Source organism: Enhydra lutris, unplaced genomic scaffold, assembly GCF_002288905.1.
Source record: "Enhydra lutris kenyoni isolate GAN:26980312 unplaced genomic scaffold, ASM228890v2 scaffoldscaffold53, whole genome shotgun sequence".
Classification (NCBI taxonomy): Eukaryota; Metazoa; Chordata; class Mammalia; order Carnivora; family Mustelidae; genus Enhydra; species Enhydra lutris.
In genome coordinates this window covers 2895711-2917600 of record NW_019154137.1, presented here as the reverse complement: position 1 = coordinate 2917600, position 21890 = coordinate 2895711, and the positions used below count along the sequence as shown (strand labels likewise).

The following is a 21890-nucleotide window of genomic DNA, read 5'->3' as shown; positions in this document are numbered from 1 at the left end:
TAACCCCATTTCTTTGCTGCTTTTATAGCAGAACTTCTGGAAAGTTGCCTGTCGCTGCATCCTCACTTCCCATTCCATGTTGACCTCACTTCAGGCGACTTCTCTTCCCACCTCACCATCTAAACCATATTTGTCAAGGTCAATAACTGAACCTGTTAGTGGTGCCAGTGCTCAATGGCCGGTGCTCATTTTAGTTCTCATCTGTATCATTTGACAGAGATGATGATTCCATCCTTCTTAAAACACTTTTTGTCATTTGCTTCCAAGACTCCACAGTCTCCGGAGCTTTCCTCCTACCTAACCCCATTTCTTTGCTGCTTTTATAGCAGAACTTCTGGAAAGTTGCCTGTCGCTGCATCCTCACTTCCCATTCCATGTTGACCTCACTTCAGGCGACTTCTCTTCCCACCTCACCATCTAAACCATATTTGTCAAGGTCAATAACTGAACCTGTTAGTGGTGCCAGTGCTCAATGGCCGGTGCTCATTTTAGTTCTCATCTGTATCATTTGACAGAGATGATGATTCCATCCTTCTTAAAACACTTTTTGTCATTTGCTTCCAAGACTCCACAGTCTCCGGAGCTTTCCTCCTACCTTGATTTTTCCCCTCTTCAATGTCTAGCTCCTTTTCTGATGTTTAGGCATTGCAAGGCCCTAGGCCTCAGTACTCTCACCTGTTCACAATTTGTACTCACTCCCTTCTAAGCGACCACAACCATTCCCAAGCTTTAAATGCCATTTACATGCCGATTCCTCCCCAATGTTCATCTTTAACTTACACTTCCCCTCAAACTCCAGCTGCCTGTTCCCTGTCTCCACTGGATATCTGGTGGGTCTCTCAAAGTGATCATGTTCAGATCAACTTCATGATCCCGTACTTCCTGCTCTCCACTGTTCCACCCTAGTGTGGTAAGTGGTAACACTATTCACCCAGAATCTCAGAAGCAATCTTGACTTCTTTCTTTCCCTTACCTTATGCCCATCCAGTCCATCAACACATTTCGCCGCTACTTGAAAATCTGTCCAGAATCTGACTACTTCTTACTACTTCCATTTCTGCCACTCTAATCCAAGACACCATCATCCCTCACCTGGAATTCCTTCCTTATTTTATTCTGGTCTCTGCTGAAATGTCCCTTCCCTGACTATCTAAAATGGTACCCTTGTTAGTTACTCTTTGTCCTCTTAACCCTGCCTGATTTTTCTTGGTAGCACTTATCCCTATTTGAGATCATTGTCCATCCTTTTAATATCTTGCTGATTTTTTTATAAGCACTTATCATTATCTATGGTCATATTATATAATTCTTATTAAAAAATTTTTTTTAAGATTTTATTTGTTCGTTTGACACAGAGAGAGATCACAAGTAGGCAGAGAGGCAGGCAGAGAGGGAGGGGGAAACAGCTCCCTGCTGAGCAGAGAGCCCCATGTGGGGCTCGATCCCAGGACCCTGGGATCATGACATGAGCCGAAGGCAGAGGCTTAACCCACTGAGCCACCCAGGCGCCCCTATAATTCTTCCTTTTTAAAATTTTCTGCCTCTTCCACTAGAATGAAAACTTCATCAGGGCAGGGTCTCTGCTTTGTCCTTTGCTGAATCCCCAGCACTGTGTTTGAACTGCGGTTGGTACCCAGAGAGCCCTCGAATCCTTGTTGTATAAATGAGTTCTCTTTTAATCACCTAGAATTGAGTGAATTCTTGTTCTCCCTTTTAGTAAATGTGTGGCAAGTCTCTTGCCTTTTGTAAGCTTCAATTCCCTCATTTCTAAACTAGGAATACAAAGTGTCTACTCCAGCAGGTCATTGTGAAGATTAATGAATGTGCAGGCTGCCTGGTGCCAACTCTCCCGCCCCTTCCTCCATTAATTTCAAATGACTGTGATCACTTGACTTCTCTGTGACCCTTTAGGTACTTCATTTGCATTCTGTCAATTTCCATCTGCTTTTTATTTGCACCTTGTTTATTTCCTGTATGTTTTCATCATTTGCAGATTGACACTACTCCAGCTGGTTTGGGTCATTTGCCTGTCTCATGTAGCATAGCACTGACCCTCTCTCTTTTTTTCTAAGCACTTAACCACTTTTCCCAATGCCTTCCTCGTAGGCGGTTCCAGATGCTTGACTGTCTCTTCTGATTCTCATGCATTAGAACACAAACCAAGTGTACCATGATTACAGAAACATAGTAAACTTGTCGTGCTGGGAAGGACTTTTGAGATACTGTCATCTACTTATCCTTCCAATAAGGAGTAAAAACAAAGCAAAACAAAAGGAAGTAATTTGCCAAAGATCACCAAGGTGGTAACGGAGCTCCAGACCTTCTGACACCAAGTCCTTTTCAGTTGGGAAATTCAATAATAGGCTTCCATAAGCATTAGTAATTATAGTAAAACATCACAGTGCTAAGGGCCCCCACTGAACACTTGTGATTGCCCCAGGGTAGTTTTCAGTAGCTCTGGTGACGGAATCTTACTCCATTTCTTCAGACTGTCAGTTAGAGAAATTGCCCATGAGGCCCCGGGATCGCTCCCGCGTGATCGATGCCGCCAAACACGCCCACAAGTTTTGTAACACGGAGGACGAGGAGACCATGTATCTTCGGAGGTAAGAGGCTGATACTTGGATTTCCTTGTGTTTCGGTCTGTTTCTGAGGAATATAAGTACCCCAGCTAGTGCTAAACAGGTTGTTCTTAGGGCTCCAACACTTGGACATTTGTGTTAGCTCTCTAACTTCTGTTAATGTGGCAATACCTTCGCTGTGCTTCGTTGAAATGCTGTTGAGATGTCATTCTGTTGCCATTTGATAGCTGTAATTTGGGTTTTTTGCAAGTAGAATGAGCTCATTCGATCCGTGATGTCTTAGCATGCCGTGTCCCGGGCCCCGAGCAGGGAACTGGCTCTGTGGAGTTGAATGAGGTACTGCCCTTAGCACTGAAGAGCTCGCAGCTCAGTGCGGGAGGCCTGGCTACCTTCTGTGATACAGTGAAATGCCGGGGTGGTAAGCCAAAAGCTATGGGAAAGCAGATGGGAGCGGGTCATTCTGAATGGTGGTGAAAGGCACCAAACGATGATGGCATTTGTCTTTGGCCTTGAACTAGGATTTCACCAAGTTGATGAGGGGGCTGAGGAGCATCCCAGGTGGAGGGAATATGGAAGCATTGAAAGGAGCACTTATGGTATGCTTGGGAACTTCGAACGGTCCTTGGTGACTGTAGTCCACGTGACTTTACAGGAAGGGCTTCATGCATCCTGAGTTGGGGCCAGAGTGAATTGCTGAAGTAGACAAGTTTGGCCCTCACCTGCTGGCAAGAGCCATCTCTCTCTCTCTCTCTCTTTTTTTAAGATTTTATTTATTATTTGACAGAGACACAGCGAGGGAGGGAACACAAGCGGGGGCAGTGGGAGAGGGAGAAGCAGGCTCCCTGCTGAGCAGGGAACCCAGTGCGGGGCTCGATCCCAGGACCCTGGGATCATGACCTGAGCCGAAGACAGACCCCTAATGACTGAGCCTCCCAGGTGCCCCGAGCCATCTCTCTCTTTTAAGCAGGGGAGTGACATGGTTGGATCTGTTTGAGATTTGGGAGTCCTTGGCCGAGATAAGGAACTGAAACCTGGGAAGGGCTAACATTATATGGCGTGTGGAGCAAGAAGAGAGAGGACTGAAGATACCATCCTGGGGAGCATTGACATTTAAAAAGCAGACAAAACAGTTGGAACCTGGCCATGTGGAAAACGGGAGGAGAGAGTGTCAGGAAGTGTGGATGTCTGGGGAGGGTGGCCATCAACAGGTGCCTGAGGCCACAGAGAGGTCAGTTGTAGGGGATTAAAAAGTCCAGACGTTCCTTCACATACATTTCGTTTCCTCGGCTTCTGCTCTATGCCGGGGTCCTGTCCAGAAGCCTTTGAGATGCCAGTGGATTTATTTGCTAGGGCTGCCGTAACAGTACCAACAGCTGGGTGGCTTAAAGCAACAGAAACTGTCTCACATTTCTGGAGAGTAGAAGTCTGAAACGAGGCTGTTGGCAGAGCCACCGTGGTCTCTGGGAAGGTTTTAGGGGAGGATCCTTCCTTGGCCCTTCCCAGCTTCTGGTGGTTGCCGGCAGTCCTTGGCGTTTCTTGGCTGGCAGATGCAACACTTCAGTCTCTGTATCGTCACATGGCCTTCTCCCTGTGTCTCGGTCTCTGTTTTTCTTTTCTTTTTATAGGGACACCAGTCACATCGGATTAAGGGCACATTCTGCTCATCTACATGACCTCATTGTAACTAATTATATCTGCAACGACCCTCTTTCCAAATAAAGTCACATTCCGAGATTCCTGGAAGGATGTGACTTTTTTTTTTAAATATTTTTATTTATTTATTTGACAGAGATCACAAGTAAGCAGAGGAGATAGGCAGAGAGAGAGGAGGAAGCAGGCTCCCTTCTGAGCAGAGAGCCCGATGTGGGGCTCAATCCCAGGACCCCGGGACCATGACCTGAGCCGAAGGCAGAGGCTTTAACCCACTGAGCCACCCAGGTGCCGCAGGATGTGACTTTTTAATGGATACCATCCAACCCAGTACAACCAGTAAACAGGCAAAGTACCCTGCCTGTATGGAGCTTATATTCTAGGGCTGAGCTGGAGAAAGCAACAGGCTGACATCTTGCTATGTTAATTTAAGAAACCAAACTGTTGTCAGCCCACACTAACGAAAAGAAGTACCGCTAGGTGACATTCAGTAGCAAATGAGACCTCGAGCACCACTGTGCTTCTAGAGCACAGGCTTCTAGAGTTGTGCAGCTGAGCAGGAAATTGGTCATACACAAGATACAACTCGAGGCCAGTAATACAACCAGATTATAAAAATTGATGAAATTTACAAAGGAATGCCCTTTGGGTAGCACGGGGAGAATACCCCATTATGATGAATAGGACGGTTGACAAGATGCCCTATCTGAAGCTAATCCGTTGTCTTTTTCTCCCTCCATTAACCCTTGTTTAGTTTTCTGATGTTGAAAATTGCCAACTGAGGGGTGCCTGGGTGGCTCAGTCCATTAAGTGTCTGCTTTTAGCCCAGATCATGATCCTGGGGTTCTGGGATCAAGCCTCACATCCGGATCCCTGCTTAGCAGGGAGTCTGCTTCTCCCTTTCCTTCTGCCGCTCCCCCTGCTTGAGCTCACGTGCATTCTCTTTCCCTCTCTCAAATAAATAAATAAATAAATAAATAAATAAAATCTTTTAAAATAAGTAAAATCTTTTAAAATCTTTTATATGGGGGCGCCTGGGTGGCTCAGTGGGTTAAGCTTCTGCTTTCAGCTCAGGTCATGATCCCAGGGTCCTGGGATCAAGCCCCACATCTGGCTCTCCGCTCAGTGGGGAGCCTGCTTCCCCCTCTCTCTCTCTGCCTGCCTCTCTGCCTACTTGTGATCTATGTCTGTCAAATAAATAAATAAAATATTTAAAAAAAAATAAAATAAAATCTTTTATATGTATCTTTAAGATCACTAAGATTTATGATGTGTTTATTATATATATCATAGTTACATATGCTAATGTGTAATAGTATTTCTATATATTGAACGGTTGTGTATTACTCAGTTAATACAAAAATTGATCTAACAACACAGCAGGCCAGAGGCCCCCATGGCACTAAAAGGCAGACGCCCTCACCTCTAGGCCAGAAAACGGAGTGGCCTTAGTCTGAAATAGAAACCCCGGAATCCAACCAGCCTGGTCCTGGAAGCGAGCCAGCTTTGGGACCTCGCCCTAGGGCTGGGTATTGCTCAGGCTTGTGGCCTCTGGCCAGGTGACTGTGTAGGGGCAGAGAGTTCTCAGAGTTTACCAACAAGGCAGGGTAAACTCCCCCGCACCCCCCCCCCCGGTTGTTGTTCCTGTTCTAATCATGAGCATTCTGTCCAGTGGCCCACTCTAGTGTGCTCCCCTCCTGAGGGGAGGGGTGCATTTCCCTCCTTAGCCAGGGGTGTGTGCGAGCACCGGTTGCTGAACACATGCAGTCTGGCCACTCCCCATGTGCTCGGGAGCCCAGGGGTGTGTGGGGGGGTGCTCCTCGATTGAGCGTCCCACCGTTGATCTTGGCTCAGGTCTTGGTGTCAGGGCTGTGAGTTCGAGCCCCATGTTGGGCTCCACGTTTGGAGCCTACTTTATTTATTTATTTATTTTTTATCTTAAATTTTTTTTAAATTTAAAAAAATTTTTTTAAAGATTTTATTTATTTATTTGACAGACAGAGATCACAAGTAGGCAGAGAGGCAGGCAGAGGGAGAGGAGGAAGCAGGCTTCCCGTGGAGCAGAAAGTCCGATGTGGGGCTCGATCCCAGGACCCTGGGATCATGACCTGAGCCAAAGGCAGAGGCTTTAACCCACTGAGCCACCCAGGCGTCCCAGGTCAGCCCTATTTAATTTGGGAGGAGACTACACTGGGTGTCAATACCAGGGCGCAAGGATTATTGGGGGCCATCTTAGAGACTGCCACAACCAGGAAAAATGTTTTGTTTTTGGCCTTCCCTCCCTCACATAATCCTAGACCAGAGTCAATTAGTGCAGCTACCTAGTTCATATTAATCACTTCCTTATGCCAGTTCAGTATCTCGTCTCACTTCCATGAACTTTTTGAGAGCAAGAATCCTGCCTTGTACTTCCAAAACCCTTAGTACACTTTGCCTGATTGTTGGCACATGGTTAGAGTAGACGAATTGTTGCAAACTTGACAAAATCCTCTTTGGCACTGGTGTTTGAAAATTTCTCACCAAGAAATACACAGTCCCCTTTACTTAAAATCCTGTGTTTTCTGGGGTATCCTGGGTGGTTCAGTGGGTTAAGCCGCTGCCTTTGGCTCAGGTCATGATCCCAGGGTCCTGGGATTGAGCCCCACATTGGGCTCTCTGCTCAGCTGGGAGCCTAATCCCCCCCACCCCGCCTGCCTCTCTGCCTACTCGTGATCTCTGTCTGTCAAATGAATAAATAAAATCTTTTAAAAAAAAAGGAACCATAAATATTGTAGCTTTTGGTGTCTACCGTTCTTCATTTAGCATGTTTTCCAGGTACATCCACAATGTAGAATGACTCGGTACTTTATTCGTTCTTGTGGCTGAATGACATTCCATTGTAAGGACATACCACATGTCGTTTATCTGGTCATCAGTTGATGGGCATTTGGACTGTTTCCTTTTTAAAAAAATTTTTTTTTTTTACTATTATGGGTAATGTTGTAAACGTGTGGACATGTGTACAGGATTTTGTGTGAACATGTTTTTGGTTCTCACGGGTGTAGGCTTATGAATAGCTGGGTCATACATGTCGTGTACCTTGAGGTCATTTGTGTATCTTCTTTGGAGAAATGTCTGTTCAAATTCTTTGCTCATTTTTTAATTGGTGTATTTGTCTTTTTAATTGTTGGGTCATAGGAATTCATATATTATAGATGCTAACCCCCTAACAGATACATGATTTGCAAACATTTTCTCCCATTCTGTGGATTGCCTTTTCACTCTTTTTGGTGATACTTTTAGAAGCATAAAAGTTTTTAATTTAATCAAGTCCAGCTTATTTTTTTCTTTGCTTGTGCTATAGGAGTCTTAGCTAAGAAACCATTGCCTAATTCAAGGTCTTGAAGGTTTATGTCTACATTTTCTTCTAAGAGTTTTATAGTTTAATTCTTAGGTTTAAGCCTTTCATCCATTTTGAGTTAAAAAATTTTTTTTAGTTAATTTTTTTAGACAGTGTGAGATAAGTATGTAATAAATTCATCCTTGTACATGTGGATATCCAGTTGTCCTGGTACCAGTTATAGAAAGTCTGTTTTTTCTCCTTTGAATGGTCTTGGTACCCTTATCAAAAATCGGTTAGCGATATATGTATGGGTTTATTGGGACTCTCTGTTCCATTCCATTGATCTGTCTGTCTTTATGCCAGTACTACCCTGTCTTGATTATTGTGGCTTTTGTGGTTTTGAAATCAGAAAATGTGAGTCCTCCAACTTTGTTCTTTTTCAGGATTGTTTTGGCTATTCTAGATTCCTTGTAATTCCATGTGAATTTTAGGATCAGCTTGTCAATTTCTGCAAAAAGCCAGCTCGGATTTTGATAGGGATTGTTTTGAAGCTGTAGATTCGTTTAGGGAGTATTACTATCTTAATGTTAAGTCTTCAGTCCACGAACATGGAATGTCATTCCATTTACTTAGGTGTTCTTTAATTTCTTTCAGCAATGTTTTATAGTTTTCAGTGCACAAGTCTTGCACTTATTTTGTTAAATTTTTCCTAAGTATTTTATTCTTTTTAAGGTTTTATTATTTATTTGACAGAGACACAGAGAGAGAGGGAACACAAGCAGGGGGAGAGGGAGGGGGAGAAGCAGGCTCCCTTGGTGAGCAAGGAGCCCAATGGGGGGCTTGATCCCAGGACCTTGGGATCATGACCTGAGCTGAAGGCAGCCACTTGATGACTGAGACACCCAGGCACCCCAGTATTTTATTCTTTTTGATGCTATTATAACTGGAATTGTTTTCTTATCTTTATTTTTTATTGTTCATTTTTAGTATATAGGACTCCATTAGTTTTTATATGTTGATCATGTAACCTGCAGTCTTTCTAAACTTGTTTATTAGCTCTAATTGTATGTTTGTGTGTTCTTTAGGGTTTCTGTGTGTAAGATCATGTCATCTACAGATAGAGATGGTTTTACTTTTTCCCTTCCAATCTGGATGCTTTTTATTTCTTTTTCTTGCCAGTTGCCCTGGCTAGAACTTCTCCTACAGTGTTGAATAGAAGTGTTGAGAGTGTGTATCCTTGTCTTGTTCCTGATCCTAGGAGAAAAGCTTTCTGTCTTTCACCATTAAGTATGATATTAGTTTATGTAACTGTGGGTTTTTCATAGGTGCCCTTTATCAGGTGCAGAAAGTTCCCTTCTATGCCTAGTATATTAATAAGGGTTTTGAATTTTGTCAGCTGCTTTTCTTTTGTGTCTGTTGAGATGTTGAGATGATCATTTTTTCCCTCTTTTGTTCTATTACTATGGTGTCTTGGCTTTGATTAATTTTTTTATATGTTGCACCAGTCTTGTAGTCCTGGGATAAATTCTGCTTGGTCATGTTATATGATCTTTTTTCTATGCTCCTGGATTCAGTTTGCTAGTATTTTTTTGTTTTTTGAAGAGTTCTGCCTGTGTGTTTGTAAGCAATATTGATCTCTAGTTTGTTGTTGTTGTTGTACCTTTGTCTGGTTTTGGTATCAGGGTAATCCTGGCTTCATACGATGAGCTGGAAGGTGTTTCCTCCTCTTCTGAAAAGTTTGTGAAACTTTGGTATTAATTCTTTGAACTTTTAGTAGAATTCACCAGTGAAGCCACTCATCCCAGGCTTTTCTTTGTGCAGAGTGTTTTGATTACTAATTAAATCTCTTTACATGGAATAGTCTATTTAGATTTTCTGTTTCTTTTCCAGTGAGTTTTGGTAGTTTATCTTATTCTATTGTTCTAGGAGTTTGGCCATTTCATCTTGATTATCTCATTTGTTGCCATATGGTCATTCATAGGATAAGCTTACAAATCTTGTTCTGTCAGACCAGTAGTACTCTTGATTTTTTAAAATCCTACTAACATTAGACTATTTACAATTCCCTGAATATGCTGTGTTTTTGGTTTTGCACATAATATTCCCACTGCTTGAAATACTGCTTGCTATCAGGACCATTGGCTTTCAGCCACCTCCTCATGAAGCCTTCCATGACCGCCTCAGAGAGACTTGGTGCTCCCACCTCTACATTCCCATTATATGGTATACATTTCTCCATTTAAGAACTTACCTCCAGGGGCGCCTGGGTGGCTCAGTGGGTTAAAGCCTCTGCCTTCGGCTCAGGTCATGATCCCAGGGTCCTGGGATCGAGCCCCACATCAGGCTCTCTGCTCCACGGGGAGCCTGCTTCCTCCTCTCTCTCTGCCTGCCTCTCTGCCTACTTGTGATCTCTGTCTGTCAAATAAATAAATAAAATCTTTAAAAAAAAAAAAAAACTTACCTCCATGATAGTAATTTTCCTCACTAAACCAAATTCTTAAAGGAATTCTTTCAACCAGTGTTTTATTGCATGTCTATTTTGTTTCCAGTACTTTGCTCGGTTCTGGGGATAGAGTGGTCAGACAGGCATGGTCTCCGTTAATCTCTGATCTCATGGGCCTTACAGTCCAGTGGGATGACGGAAAAATAAAGTCATTATGATTCTGGGAGGTCCTGTGAATGAAACAAATGGCTCATACAAAGAATATCGTGAAAACTTCTTTGAAAAAGTGGCTGAGACCCCAAAAATGAGAATGGGAAAGCAGTGAGAAGAGCATTCTGGGGAGAGAGAAGTGTGTGTGTGAAAGGTCCGAGGTGGGAAAGCACTTGTTTGTTCAAAGAAGAGAGGTCTGTTGTGGCTGGTTCATGGTGAGGGAGGGAGGGCATCTGTGAAAGGAGATGGGCCCAGTTTTGTGCTCAGCTGGTGCCTGGGAGGCCATGGTAAGGAGGCTAGATTTTATTCTAGGTGTCTTAGGAAGCCACTCTTGCCTCTGTTTAAAGAATGATTTGGAGTGTAACAGCGGAAGCAGATTCTAGAATAGTAGTTAAAGTTTGTATGTTAGGTATGAATTTAGAACAGGGGAAGGCCTAACCAAATACCACACACATGCGCGCACTTGCTTTCGATTTGACTGCCCCCAAATCTCAAATTTCCACAGTCAAACTGGGGAAGAAATATTTATAAGGCCCATCAACATCTGCAAGTCTAGAAAATAAAAAGACAACTCAGTAGGCAAAAGATATGAACTGACAGTTCACCCAAAAAGAGAAAACACAAATGCCTATAAAATACACGAAAAGATGCCTCACCTTTGACTCTTTAAAAAAAGAAATGCAAATTATGAGAGCACAGTTTTCACGTGTCAGATTGACAGTTGTGCAATTTAATCACATCCTGTGTTGGTGAGACTGGAGAGAAACACAACTTCACATTGGTGGTAGGAACGTAGATTGGTTCAACTTCCCTAGAAAGTAATTTGGCAGTATTTCTCAGAATTTAAAGCGGATACTCTTCTAGGAATTTATCCAACAGGTAAAAGACTTTTCGGTTTATCCACACAAAGGAATACAGTGCAGCTCTTATGAAGAATGAGGCACCTCTTTGTCAATTGGTAAGGAAGGGTCCCCTATGAATTTTCTAACCAGGACACATTTTTTAGGCAAACAAATGAAGAACAAAGAAGTGTAAGGTATGCTGCGTTTGTCTAAAAAGGGAAAGAAATAAAATATATTTTCTTTATATGTCAATAAGGATTCCTTGCTTGAATCGTCAACTATCTCTGGGAGGAACAGAAGAAACCAGAAGCAATATTTGCCTCTGGGGAAGAGAACTGGGTGGGAGGGTATTTACTTTTCTTTATATTCTTACATATGCCATGTATGCATATGGCCTTTTAAAAAAATGGAAACAAACAAGGGGCAAGGAAGTGAGGAGACCAGTCCGGAAGCTAGGACAGTCGGCCAAGGAAGAGATGGTGGCCGGAAGGTGGAGCAAAGCAGACAGGTTCAAGATCTTTTTTTTGGAGAGAAAATCCTTAGGATTTGCTGATGGACTGGGTGTGGGCAGTAAGAGAAAGAGGAGTCAAGGATGAGTCCCAGGTTTGTGTTAAGCATCTTGGGTGGGTGGCAGAGTTGCTTACCTAAGGCGCTCTTGTGGGCTTGGTGGCCTGGGCTTGAATGTAGCCTATTCTGCTTCTGGACTCTGACCTGGGGCAAATCATGTGCTTAGGTTTGTGCCTTCATGTGGAAAATAGGAATGGTAATAGGAACTTGGGTTGCTGTAAGGCTTATATGGCTTCATACATACGTTCTTGAGCACTGCGTACATGTGGGTGCTGGTATTATTATTGTTGTTGTTGTTATCACCGTGACCCTGCCTGCTGCTGTGACTACAGCTCCTGCTGCTCATTTGTTCATACCATTTTTTTTTTACTTCCGTTTCCTGCACAGGCCTGAAGGCATTGAGCGACAGTACAGGAAGAAGTGTGCAAAGTACGTGTCTAACAGCGTGGGATTCTCCCAATCACACAAAAGCAAAGGCGGTAGTGTGTTCAGGAAGGAATTATGTGGATGCCATTCTCTATTATCTTTATCCTTGTAATCCCAACTGCCTTCGAACTTCAACTACACAAAAACCAATATGCTTCTCAGACTAGTCGAAGTCACATCTCTGACCAGCTGGCCACAGAAATTTTTTTTTAACATTGTATCATTTTTCTTTTTTTTTTTTAAGATTTTATTTATTTATTTGTTAGAGAGAGAGAGAGCGCATGAGCACAGGCAGACAGAGTGGTAGGCAGAGGCAGAGGGAGAAGCAGGCTCCCCGCTGAGCAAGGAGCCCGATGTGGGACTCGATCCCAGGACGCTGGGATCATGACCTGAGCCGAAGGCAGCCGCTTAACCAACTGAGCCACCCAGGTGTCCCTGTATCGTTTTTCTAAATAGAGATATAATTTACATATGATAAAATTTGTCTTTTTTAAAAAAAAGATTTTATTTGACGGAGAGAGAGACAGCGAGAGAGAGAACACAAGCAGGGGGAGTGGGAGAGGGAAAATCAGGCTTCTCGCTAAGCAGGGAGCCCAAATGGGGCTCCATCCCAGGACCCTGGGATCATGACCTGAGCCAAAGGCAGACACTTAGCTACTGAGCCACCCAGGCACCCCTGTCCTTTTTTTTTTCTCTTAACTAATCTCTGTGCCCACTGTGGGGCTTGAACTCACCACCCCAAGATCAACTTTTGCCTGCTCTCCTGACAGCCAGCCAGGTGCTCCCCAGATTTGCCTGTGTTAAGCATACAGTCTGAGAACTCATGACAGAAACATACCGTCCGCTAACACCACCCTGCCGCGATGCGGGCCATTCTCGGCCTCCTGTGCCCTTTGTAGTCAGTCCCCTTCTCTGTGTTCCCCCACTGGCAGCCGCTGAGCTGCCTTCTGTAGCTACAGTTTTGCCTTTTCTAAAAATGTTACCTACAGGTGCACCTGGGTGGCTCAGTGGGTTAAGCCTCTGCCTTCGGCTCAGTTCATGGTCTCAGGGTCCTGGGATCGAGCCCTGGTGAGTAGTGTCCATGGCTCCATTGTCCCTCTCCCCCTGTACGAGGGCATTTGAGTTGCTGATGGTTTTGACTGTCCTGCATAAAGCTGTTACGAACATTCTAGTATAAACCTTGGTGGGGACACGTGTTTTCTCTGGAGTGGAATTGCTGGCTCGTATGGTGAATGGAACATAACGTAACGTAATCCAGACTTACTTATAAAGCCTATTGGAGGGCCCGTAGACCCACAAGAGCGTTAGAGACTGTTCTGTAAAGCTATATCTACATGTCCAGCTTTTGGCCGTTAACAGTGAGAATACTAAACTACAGTATGTTCCATCTGGTTGATGGCACGACAGCTACACCTTGGCTCTCAGAAGACTCAGGCGAGGAGAATCAAGGCACGGAAATGGCTAAGAAGGCAATTTAGTTCCCAGCCACACTAGAGTTGTCAACTTCAGTTTGTGTCTTTTTTTTTTTTTTAAAGATCCGATTTTTAAGTAACGTCTGTACCCAACATGGGTCTCAAACTCACAACCCCAAGGTCAGGAGTCACACTCCACCAACTGAACCAGCCAGGCGGCCCCCCACCAGTTTATCATGTCTTATGAGTACTTCATGTAGCTGAAAAAGTAGAACAAAACTGACCAACCCAAGAAAGTATGATGATTACTTCCTAGAGCAGTTGGCCGGCCACTGCTGGGGAGCTTTACACCCCTTCTCGACACTACAAAAACCCAAACAAAACTAGACAAACCCCCCATGCTAGGTATCCAGACTTCTGGGAAGAATGGCAGCAGTTTTTTTTTTCCTAATGATATATCTATTTATTAGAGAGTGAGAAAGAGAGAGAGGGGAACCCAAGCGGTCTCCTCGCTGAGTGCGGAGCCTGGCGTGGGGCCCGATCCCACGACCCTGAGATCATGACCTGAGCTGAAACCAAGAATCAGTTGTACCACCCAGGTGCCCCAGCAGGTTTTATATATATATATATTTTTTTTTTTTTTTTTTTATATATATATATATATATATACATTTTTTTTTTTAGAAACTTGTATTTTAAAATTTTTATTTATTAAGTAATTTTTCCATCCAGCATGGGGCTCAAACTCACAACCTCGTGATCTGGAGTCACATGCTCTCCCAGCTGAGGCAGCCAGGCGCCCTGGAGTGGCAGTGGCTTTAACGGGAAAGCAAGCAGCAGCGGGCGCCGGCATTTCCCAAACTTGTCCAATGCTGAGAATCACCTGGGATGCTGAGGAAAGTGATAGATTCCCAGGCCTCAGCTTCCAGACTTGCTGAATGAGGATCTTTGGAAGGAGCGGGGAGTCTGAGCAGCAGCTGTAACAAATTCTTACTTGGTAAAGTGATTCCTCAGTGATTCTTAGGCAGCAGTTCTGGGAAACACCGGAAGGAGCGAATCCTTAGTTTATGCCACGAACGAAACTGTTCCCAGTGTCTGAGCGCGCTTTGTGAATCGGCGTTTTGGGGATTTGGATTCTGAGCTTCCCAGAGACTGACTCTGCTGTTTGCAGGTGTGGACTGCCCCTCTTCTATCAGTCCCAGCCCAAGAATGCCCCCGTGACTTTCATTGTGGATGGCGCAGTAGTCAAGTTCGGCCAGGGTTTTGGTAAAACGAATATCTACACTCAGAAGCAAGAGCCTCCTAAGAAGGTAATCACTGAAGGAGACCGACCGGTTCATATAGCTGCGAATCTCCGGATCGCCCTCCATCTTTCAATGAGTGTAATGAGAAAGTGCCCTTTTTGGACACATGCTTTATTAAGAGGATGCCATTTTTATGGGTGAGCAGATGTTAATGTAACATCTGTTATGTGTTCTTTTCTTCTTTCCTACGGCTGTCCCAGGAGTAAAGTTAGAAATTGTATGGTTTTGATTCATGATTTCCTTTGAAATCTCTTCCTTTTTCAGTGTGGACAGTTAAAGTGAAAGTTAAAAAGCCTTGATGGCAAATATTAGAAAAATAGAATCCAAATAGAAAAAAAAATCTACTGGCACTTTTAGATAGGCCAGCCTCTCCGTCCTCCCCCCCGCCAAACCGCCTCACCCTGCAGTCAGGTGTGTGCGTGGACACGCGTGCGCGACGTGCAGCTCACAGAGCCTCTTGCAGTGAACGAGACTGATTCCTCCTCCTGTGACTCCAGGTGATGATGACCAAACGGACCAAAGACATGGGCAAGTTCAGCTCCGTTACGGTGTCTACCATTGATGAAGAGGAAGAGGAGATTGAGGCTGTGAGTGCTTCTGCTCCCAAGGGAACTGGATTGGGGGGTGGGCCCGGAAGGACCTGGGACTCTAGAACCAGCCCATTCGAGTATCGGAATAATGAGAAATGTTGCTTCCAGGCCTTACTGTGTTAGTAAGAAACTAGAGGACCCCAGGCCCGTTCCTGTCTCTCTGGATCCCTAGGGCATCTGTAAAATGAGAACCAGGGAGTTGGACTGGATCAGTGGCATTTTCATACTGGTTTTGAGATGCTTTCAGGGGGCAAATCCCTCATCCCTCTTCATCCCTAAAACTTATCGGACTCTGCAGTTTGAGGTCCCGTCAGTCTGGCTCGAGTGGCTTGTGAGGCTCTCCTTAGCAGTACGAGCAATTACCTTTATGGTCCTTCAGTATAATGAGGTTTACAGAGAGATGTTATCTGTTGTTTTTCAAATGGTTTCGGCCGAAACCTGAGCTCTCCTGGATTATTGAACAGCTGACGAGTTTAAAGGGAACAGAGTCCGTTTCAGGAACAATTCTGAGATCCGAGGAGCAGGAATTGCTACTTACGGTCTCTGGGACTCACTGGTACTGCCGGGTCCCGGGTGCCGCTCTTCCTCCCGCAGAGAGAAGTCGCCGACTCGTATGCACAGAATGCCAAAGTGATCGAAAAGCAGCTGGAGCGCAAGGGCATGAGCAAACGGCGACTGCAGGAGCTGGTGAGTGCCCGGGCGGCAAGGGTTTCTTGGTCTGAGAGACCTTCCAGCGGTCGGGGAGATCCTGCAGGAAGTCTATGTGCCGGGTGTGGGGCACCGGGTAGCTGGTGGCCAGCTGTCTCACCCTGGCCCGTCACGGTCGGTGTACTCTGTCTAGCGACCACAGGCTCCAGGCCCCAAGTTAGAGTACTCGCCGGCCAGCCCTGACTGGGCCGGTACTTGAACCTGCTACCCAGGATTCATGAATGCGCACCTGGGTGGGGAGGGCGTACAGCTGTGCTACATTGGCTTCACTGGGATGGGGGCCTTGGGGCTCCCTAAAGCCCCGGGGCCGCCCCTACTTTCTGTGTGAGTCACAGACTCATGGCGCGTGCACGCTTGCATTTGATGGCGCCGTCAAGGTGGGTCTTCTTGATAACAATGTACTTTTGCTAGTTCTTTAAAATCGGCCATCCCTGTCTTGGTGCCTCATCGGAGGCTGTGGTGGTGCAGTCTGATGACCGGAGAGCTTCCTTTGGTGACAGGTGGTGGGTCTTGGGTGCGGCATTGCCCTGCCATCGTGGTCTAGAGCCGTGCCTATCCCATTTGCCTAGGGGAAGGACCGGGGCTTGCTTCTTTTTTTAAATCTCCAGTTTGTCAAGAACAGATTTATAATCTATAAAATGCCATAAAAATGCATTTGCCTCAAGTGCTCATGCTAAATTATTTGATTTTGTTATGACGCTGGCAAATTACTGTGCGAGGTTCTAGATGCTAACTCTTGATTTTTATACATATCTTGCATGAACCAACAACCGGCAGTTCACGGACCGTATGACATGAAGCAACACTGTTCCAGAATAGTGTTTCTCGTCTTATTCTGCCAGAAATGGGATACTGGTATATCATGGTATTGATTCCCTCAGCCCTTTGAAGGGCCTGGGGCTGTAGGAGCCCTGCGCTGATCACCTTTGACTGAAGCCTTTTACCACACAGACACCATCGTTTTCTATGTGTAGCATAATACCAGAAAGGTTGGAAAGCAGTTGATAGAGATACGTAACGATTTGCCAACCATTGTTCTACTTTCTATACTAAGTGAACACAAAAGGATAGTGTCTGGGCAGTTAGGAGAAGGAAGGAAAATAAGAATGTCATGGCATTGCTCAGGGCATATGCTTTTCTTCCTTTCTAGGCTGAACTGGAAGCCAAGAAAGCAAAGATGAAGGGGACCTTGATTGACAACCAGTTCAAGTGATCAGGACCTTCCTCTTAGCCCAGACCGGAAGTGGGCATTTAGACAAGGAGGAAAAAGAACTGTTTCTTGACTCCACAGACTGGTGGTCACCTTTTGGCCCCAGTGGAAGGCTTTCCATTACTTGCCATTGATTGTTCCTACATTCAGTGAGGGCTTTGAGTCCGTCTGACCTGCTTTCTAGAGATGGGTTTTCTAAATCTTTCTGTATATAGGTCTTCTGTACTATTTTTTGTGCATTTGATGTAAACTTCTTCAGCTGTGTGGAAAGTCTGAACACACCAGGGCTTGAGTGTCTCTTGTTTTGAAAGTAGCTCTTCTTAGTCCCTCTTCAAAGCTAATAAAATGTTTATAGATTTTTTAAAAAAGTACTATGATGTATCACAGAGAAAGTGGCATGGATTATATTTAAAGTTACAGCAATTATGATTCTTTTAAGTGACTATTCTTAGACGGGCAGGAATTGGCTATGGTTTGAACCTCTCTCCTGTCAGAAAGGAATCCGTGGAAAGCCAGAATGTCCATAAAGCTTCCTTTAGCTTCGCATTCAGAGAAACTTCCTTGGTAACAAACTACAGAAATGATCCCTGAAAATGTAGTCTTTCTTCCTTTACTTCAAATGGTAAAGCTGTAGATGTGTTATTCCTTACTGGCCTTTGTACCTAAAGAAGGAACAGCCAGATTGGGGGCGGGGGCGGGTAGGGTAGCCCAGGTCTAAATGAAAATGGGGTCTCAGTAAGCAACCCAAGGTGACCACCATCCCGTCAGGCAGCTAGGAAGACGCCTGCTTCCATATGTGGGTACGGGAGGGAGACCTAGAGTAAGAACTGATACTGAGACAAAACAAAAGTAGCTGTTGGCCAGTTCGTATTTCACATTTGCTATTTGTAGAGGAGTGTTGTCTTTTTAAATATTTAGGGGCACTGGGGTGACTCTGTTGGTTAAGCCTCTGCCTTCGGCTCAGTCACGCTCCTGAGGATGGATGGAGCCCCGCATCGAGCTCCCTGCTCAGCGGGGAGGCTGCCCCTCCCCACCCAGCTCCTGCTCTCTCTAGTTCTCTCTCAAGTAAATAAATTAAATCTTAAAAAAAAATAGTTAATGTCATGCCATTTCAGTGATAACAATATGGAGCGTTATATACGTGTTTTTATCTGTTCACTTGTATTACAAGCTGTTGGGCCGGAAGAGGCTTTTAATCAACTCATACTCTCTACAGTGGAAAGCTGACGCTCAGCAGTCACCCAAAACGTGTGTAAGGCGCTGCTGGGAAATAATAGGACATTTCTCCTTGCTTTTTTCCCTGCCTTCCTTATTTGGAATGCAGAGTAGCTTGGAGTAGGGGGTAGATGCGAGCTAGCAAGAACTGGGAGAAAGAGGAGTGGCAGGGGGCCCTGGAAAGCCAGGTGGGGCTGTGTTGCCATCTTCCTGAGTTCTCCTGCATCCAGTGAGGTCTTTGCAACCGAGTCTTCCTGTCCACCTCATTTCCTGTCCTCGTTCTGAAAGATACTTGGACAGCATGTAGATGGCCAACCATAATCTCCTCGCAATTCCTTGACCTCACCTCCAAACAGTGACCTTTACCTTCACGCCTCTGTAGCCATAAACTCCCATGACCGTAGCCTGGCTGCCATGTCCACCACGTCTGAGATCCAAGATTCTAGAGATCCAAACTTCTGCTCTGTGATCACAGCCTCCTCACATGGCCACTCTCATGCTCTCACTTCCACTAAACCTGTTCTGTTTTCAGATTTGAAGGATGGTTATTTTATCAGTCCTTATATAAAAAACTGCAGGAGTTTACGGATGATAATACTCTTTAATGGCTGCTCGCTCCGTGTTACGTGCCATGGAAGGCACTTCGTGGGTATGACCTAGTCAAAACAAGATGACAGTCCTATGAGATCGGTCTGTTCCCATTCTCATCTCACAGATGAGAATTGAAGGCTCTGAGAGCATAAGTTTCCTAAGATCCCATAGCCAGGAAGTGATGAAGCCAAAAATCTGACTATAGAACTAGGCTGAATTGCTTCTCCTATGGGATTAAAAAAAAAAAATCTATTATTGAGAACAGGTAGCAATTTCATTTTGAGAAACCAAGTAAAAGGTGCTGTAAAGACACATAGAGGACTCCCTGTAGCAAATGTGTCGTCACCTTTCCACATATTTTCTGAAATATTTGTCCTTAGATACTAACCCTAAACCATTTTAACAGCTGGTTCAAATTGTGCACTTTGCTTCATCTTTAAGACTGCAAATCATGATGTCATTAGTACCAAATAAACATGTGCTCTTTAATGTTGGCTGCTTTCATATTGAACTACTTACAAAAGTGATACACTGTGCTTTCTCTAGTCTCTTTATTTTCTTGTAGTATTTTAGCAGCAAATACAGTGTTTTAATGTTAGTACTAAGAACCATATTGGAATTTCGGAGAGTCTTACTCTGTTTTGTTTTGTGTTTGTGCAGATTATCAACTGTAATAAAATAGTAAAATGTAAAATGTTTCCACTGTAATAATTACTGACATTTGGAGGTGTAATTCTACCGCGTAAGAGAAATTGAAAAGCTTTTTAAACACTAGCTTGTCTCCACCCTTTTGGAATCCTTAGCACTGTGGGTCACCTCCTTTTCTTAAGGAAAAAGCTTCCCTTTTTTATTTCCTTGATGTTTTACTCTGCTGCTGCTTTACCTCTCTGACTACTCTGTTTTTTAAGATTTTTAAAATGATTTTATTTATTTATTTGTAAGAGAGAGAGAGCACAAGCAGGGGGAGTGGCAGGCAGAGGGAGAAGCAGGCCCCCTGCTGAGCAGGGAGCCCACTTCGGGGCTCTATCCCAGGAACCTGGGACCTGAGCCGAAGGCAGATGCTTCATCGACCGAGCTACCCAGACATCCCTGACTACTCCATTGTTTTGCTCAGTTTTAACAAAGCACGGTCTATTACACTTGAGCTTTTAGTATCTGATATTCCTCCAGGAAAACAAAAAACATCACTTACGGTGAACTAAACCTGCTTCTCCACTTCATAGATCCTTGATCCTCCTGTTTTCTCCCAGTACTGCCATTCTGTCACTACCCGTCTTCTTTCTGACCCAGCTAGATCCTGTGGTTGGGGCTCTGAAGTCCTCTCAGCTTCAACCCTTCTGACTTTGAGTTTGCTTTTTCTTTATTTAAAAAAAGTAGGCTCTATGCTCAATGTGGGGCTTGAACTCATGATCCTGAGATCAAGGGTCACACATTCTACCAACTGAGCCAGCCAGGTGCTCCTGACCTTGAGTTTTTTACCTTAAAGTCTTTGAATCATTTTAGATGTACAGAAAAGTTCCAGAGATAGTTCAGAAAGTTCCTATATACTCTCCACTCAGATTCCCTAGTATTAACATCTTATATAATGCTGTGGGCTGAATTGTATCCTCTCCAAAATTCCTGTGTTGAAGCCCTAATCCCCAGTGCAGTGGGATCTGGAGATGGGCCTTTGGGAAGTAATTAGGTTTAGATGATGTCATGAGATGGGACCCTCATGATGGGATTATTGCCCTTAGAAGAAGAGACCAGAGAGCTCTCTCTACCACATGAAGACACAGCAAGAAGGTGGCCATCTGCAAGCCAGAAAAAGCTCCACCGGGAACTGAACCGGCTGGCACCTGGACCTTGGACTTCCAGTCTCCAGAACTGTGAGAAATAAATGTCTGTTGTTTATGCCACTTGGTCTATGGTATTTGGTTGTAGCAGCCCAGGCAGACTAATACATACGAAACCATAGCACAGTACTCAAAACTAAGAAGTTAACATTGATACGGTGGTCTAAAAGCGACACGCTTTATCTGGATTTCACCAGCTGTTCCACTGTCCTCTTTCTGGCCGAGGACCCCATTCACGATCGCGCACTGCATTTAGCTGCTGTGTCTCTCTAGTCTCCTCTGATTCATGACGGTTTCTCAGTGGTATCTTGTGCTTTCGACTTTGCGTCTCCCTAATGATAGCTGATGTCTTTGCAGCCCTGCTTTCAAATCTTTGGGTAAATACCCAGAAGTGGGATTTCTGGATCATATGGTTAATTCTCTGAGTAATTTTTAAGAAAGATTTTATTTATTTATCTATTAGAGACAAGTGGGAGGGAGGGGCAGAGGCAGAGGGAGAAGCAGGCTCCCAGGACCCTGGATCATGACCTGAGCCGAAGGCAGAGGCTTTAACCCGCTGAGCCACCCAGGTGCCCCACAATGATTGATGTTGAGTAACTTTTCATATGATTCTAGGCCATTTGTATAGTCCCTTTAGAGAGAGGTCTGGTCATTTTAATTGGATTATTTGATTTGTTATTGTCATGAACATATTTTTTTTTGAAGATTTTTATTTATTTGTCAGGGAGAGAGAGAGCGAGAGCGAGCACAGGCTCGCTCACAGGCAGAGTGGCAGGCAGAAGCAGAGGGAGAAGCAGGCTCCCCGCCGAGCAAGGAGCCCGATGTGGGACTCAATCCCAGGATGCTGGGATCATGACCTGAGCTGAAGGCAGCTGCTTAACCAACTGAGCCACCCAGGCATCCCGAACATATTTTTATTAGCTGATTTTTCATCCATATGTCTTCTTTGAAGAAGCATCTGTTCAGATCTTTTGCCCATTTTT

The 21890-nt window shown here is 44.6% G+C and overlaps 1 protein-coding gene across 2 annotated transcripts in view; it reads left to right on the top strand.

Moving 5' to 3' along the window:
• The window catches only part of LOC111157258 (chromosome unknown CXorf56 homolog), an 18797-nt gene extending 585 nt beyond the window's left edge, over window positions 1–18212 (top strand). The window contains exons 2-7 of one of the 2 annotated variants that reach the window (XM_022518532.1): window positions 2489–2606; window positions 12004–12045; window positions 14626–14764; window positions 15256–15345; window positions 15943–16035; window positions 17207–18212. In XM_022518532.1, the coding sequence (XP_022374240.1) occupies window positions 2489–2606; window positions 12004–12045; window positions 14626–14764; window positions 15256–15345; window positions 15943–16035; window positions 17207–17269 (545 nt within the window). In that variant the 3' untranslated portion in view covers window positions 17270–18212. The remainder of the gene's footprint in view (window positions 1–2488; window positions 2607–12003; window positions 12046–14625; window positions 14765–15255; window positions 15346–15942; window positions 16036–17206) is intronic. The other variant, XM_022518533.1, reaches the window with a different exon arrangement.
• Window positions 18213–21890: the final 3678 nt, after the last annotated feature.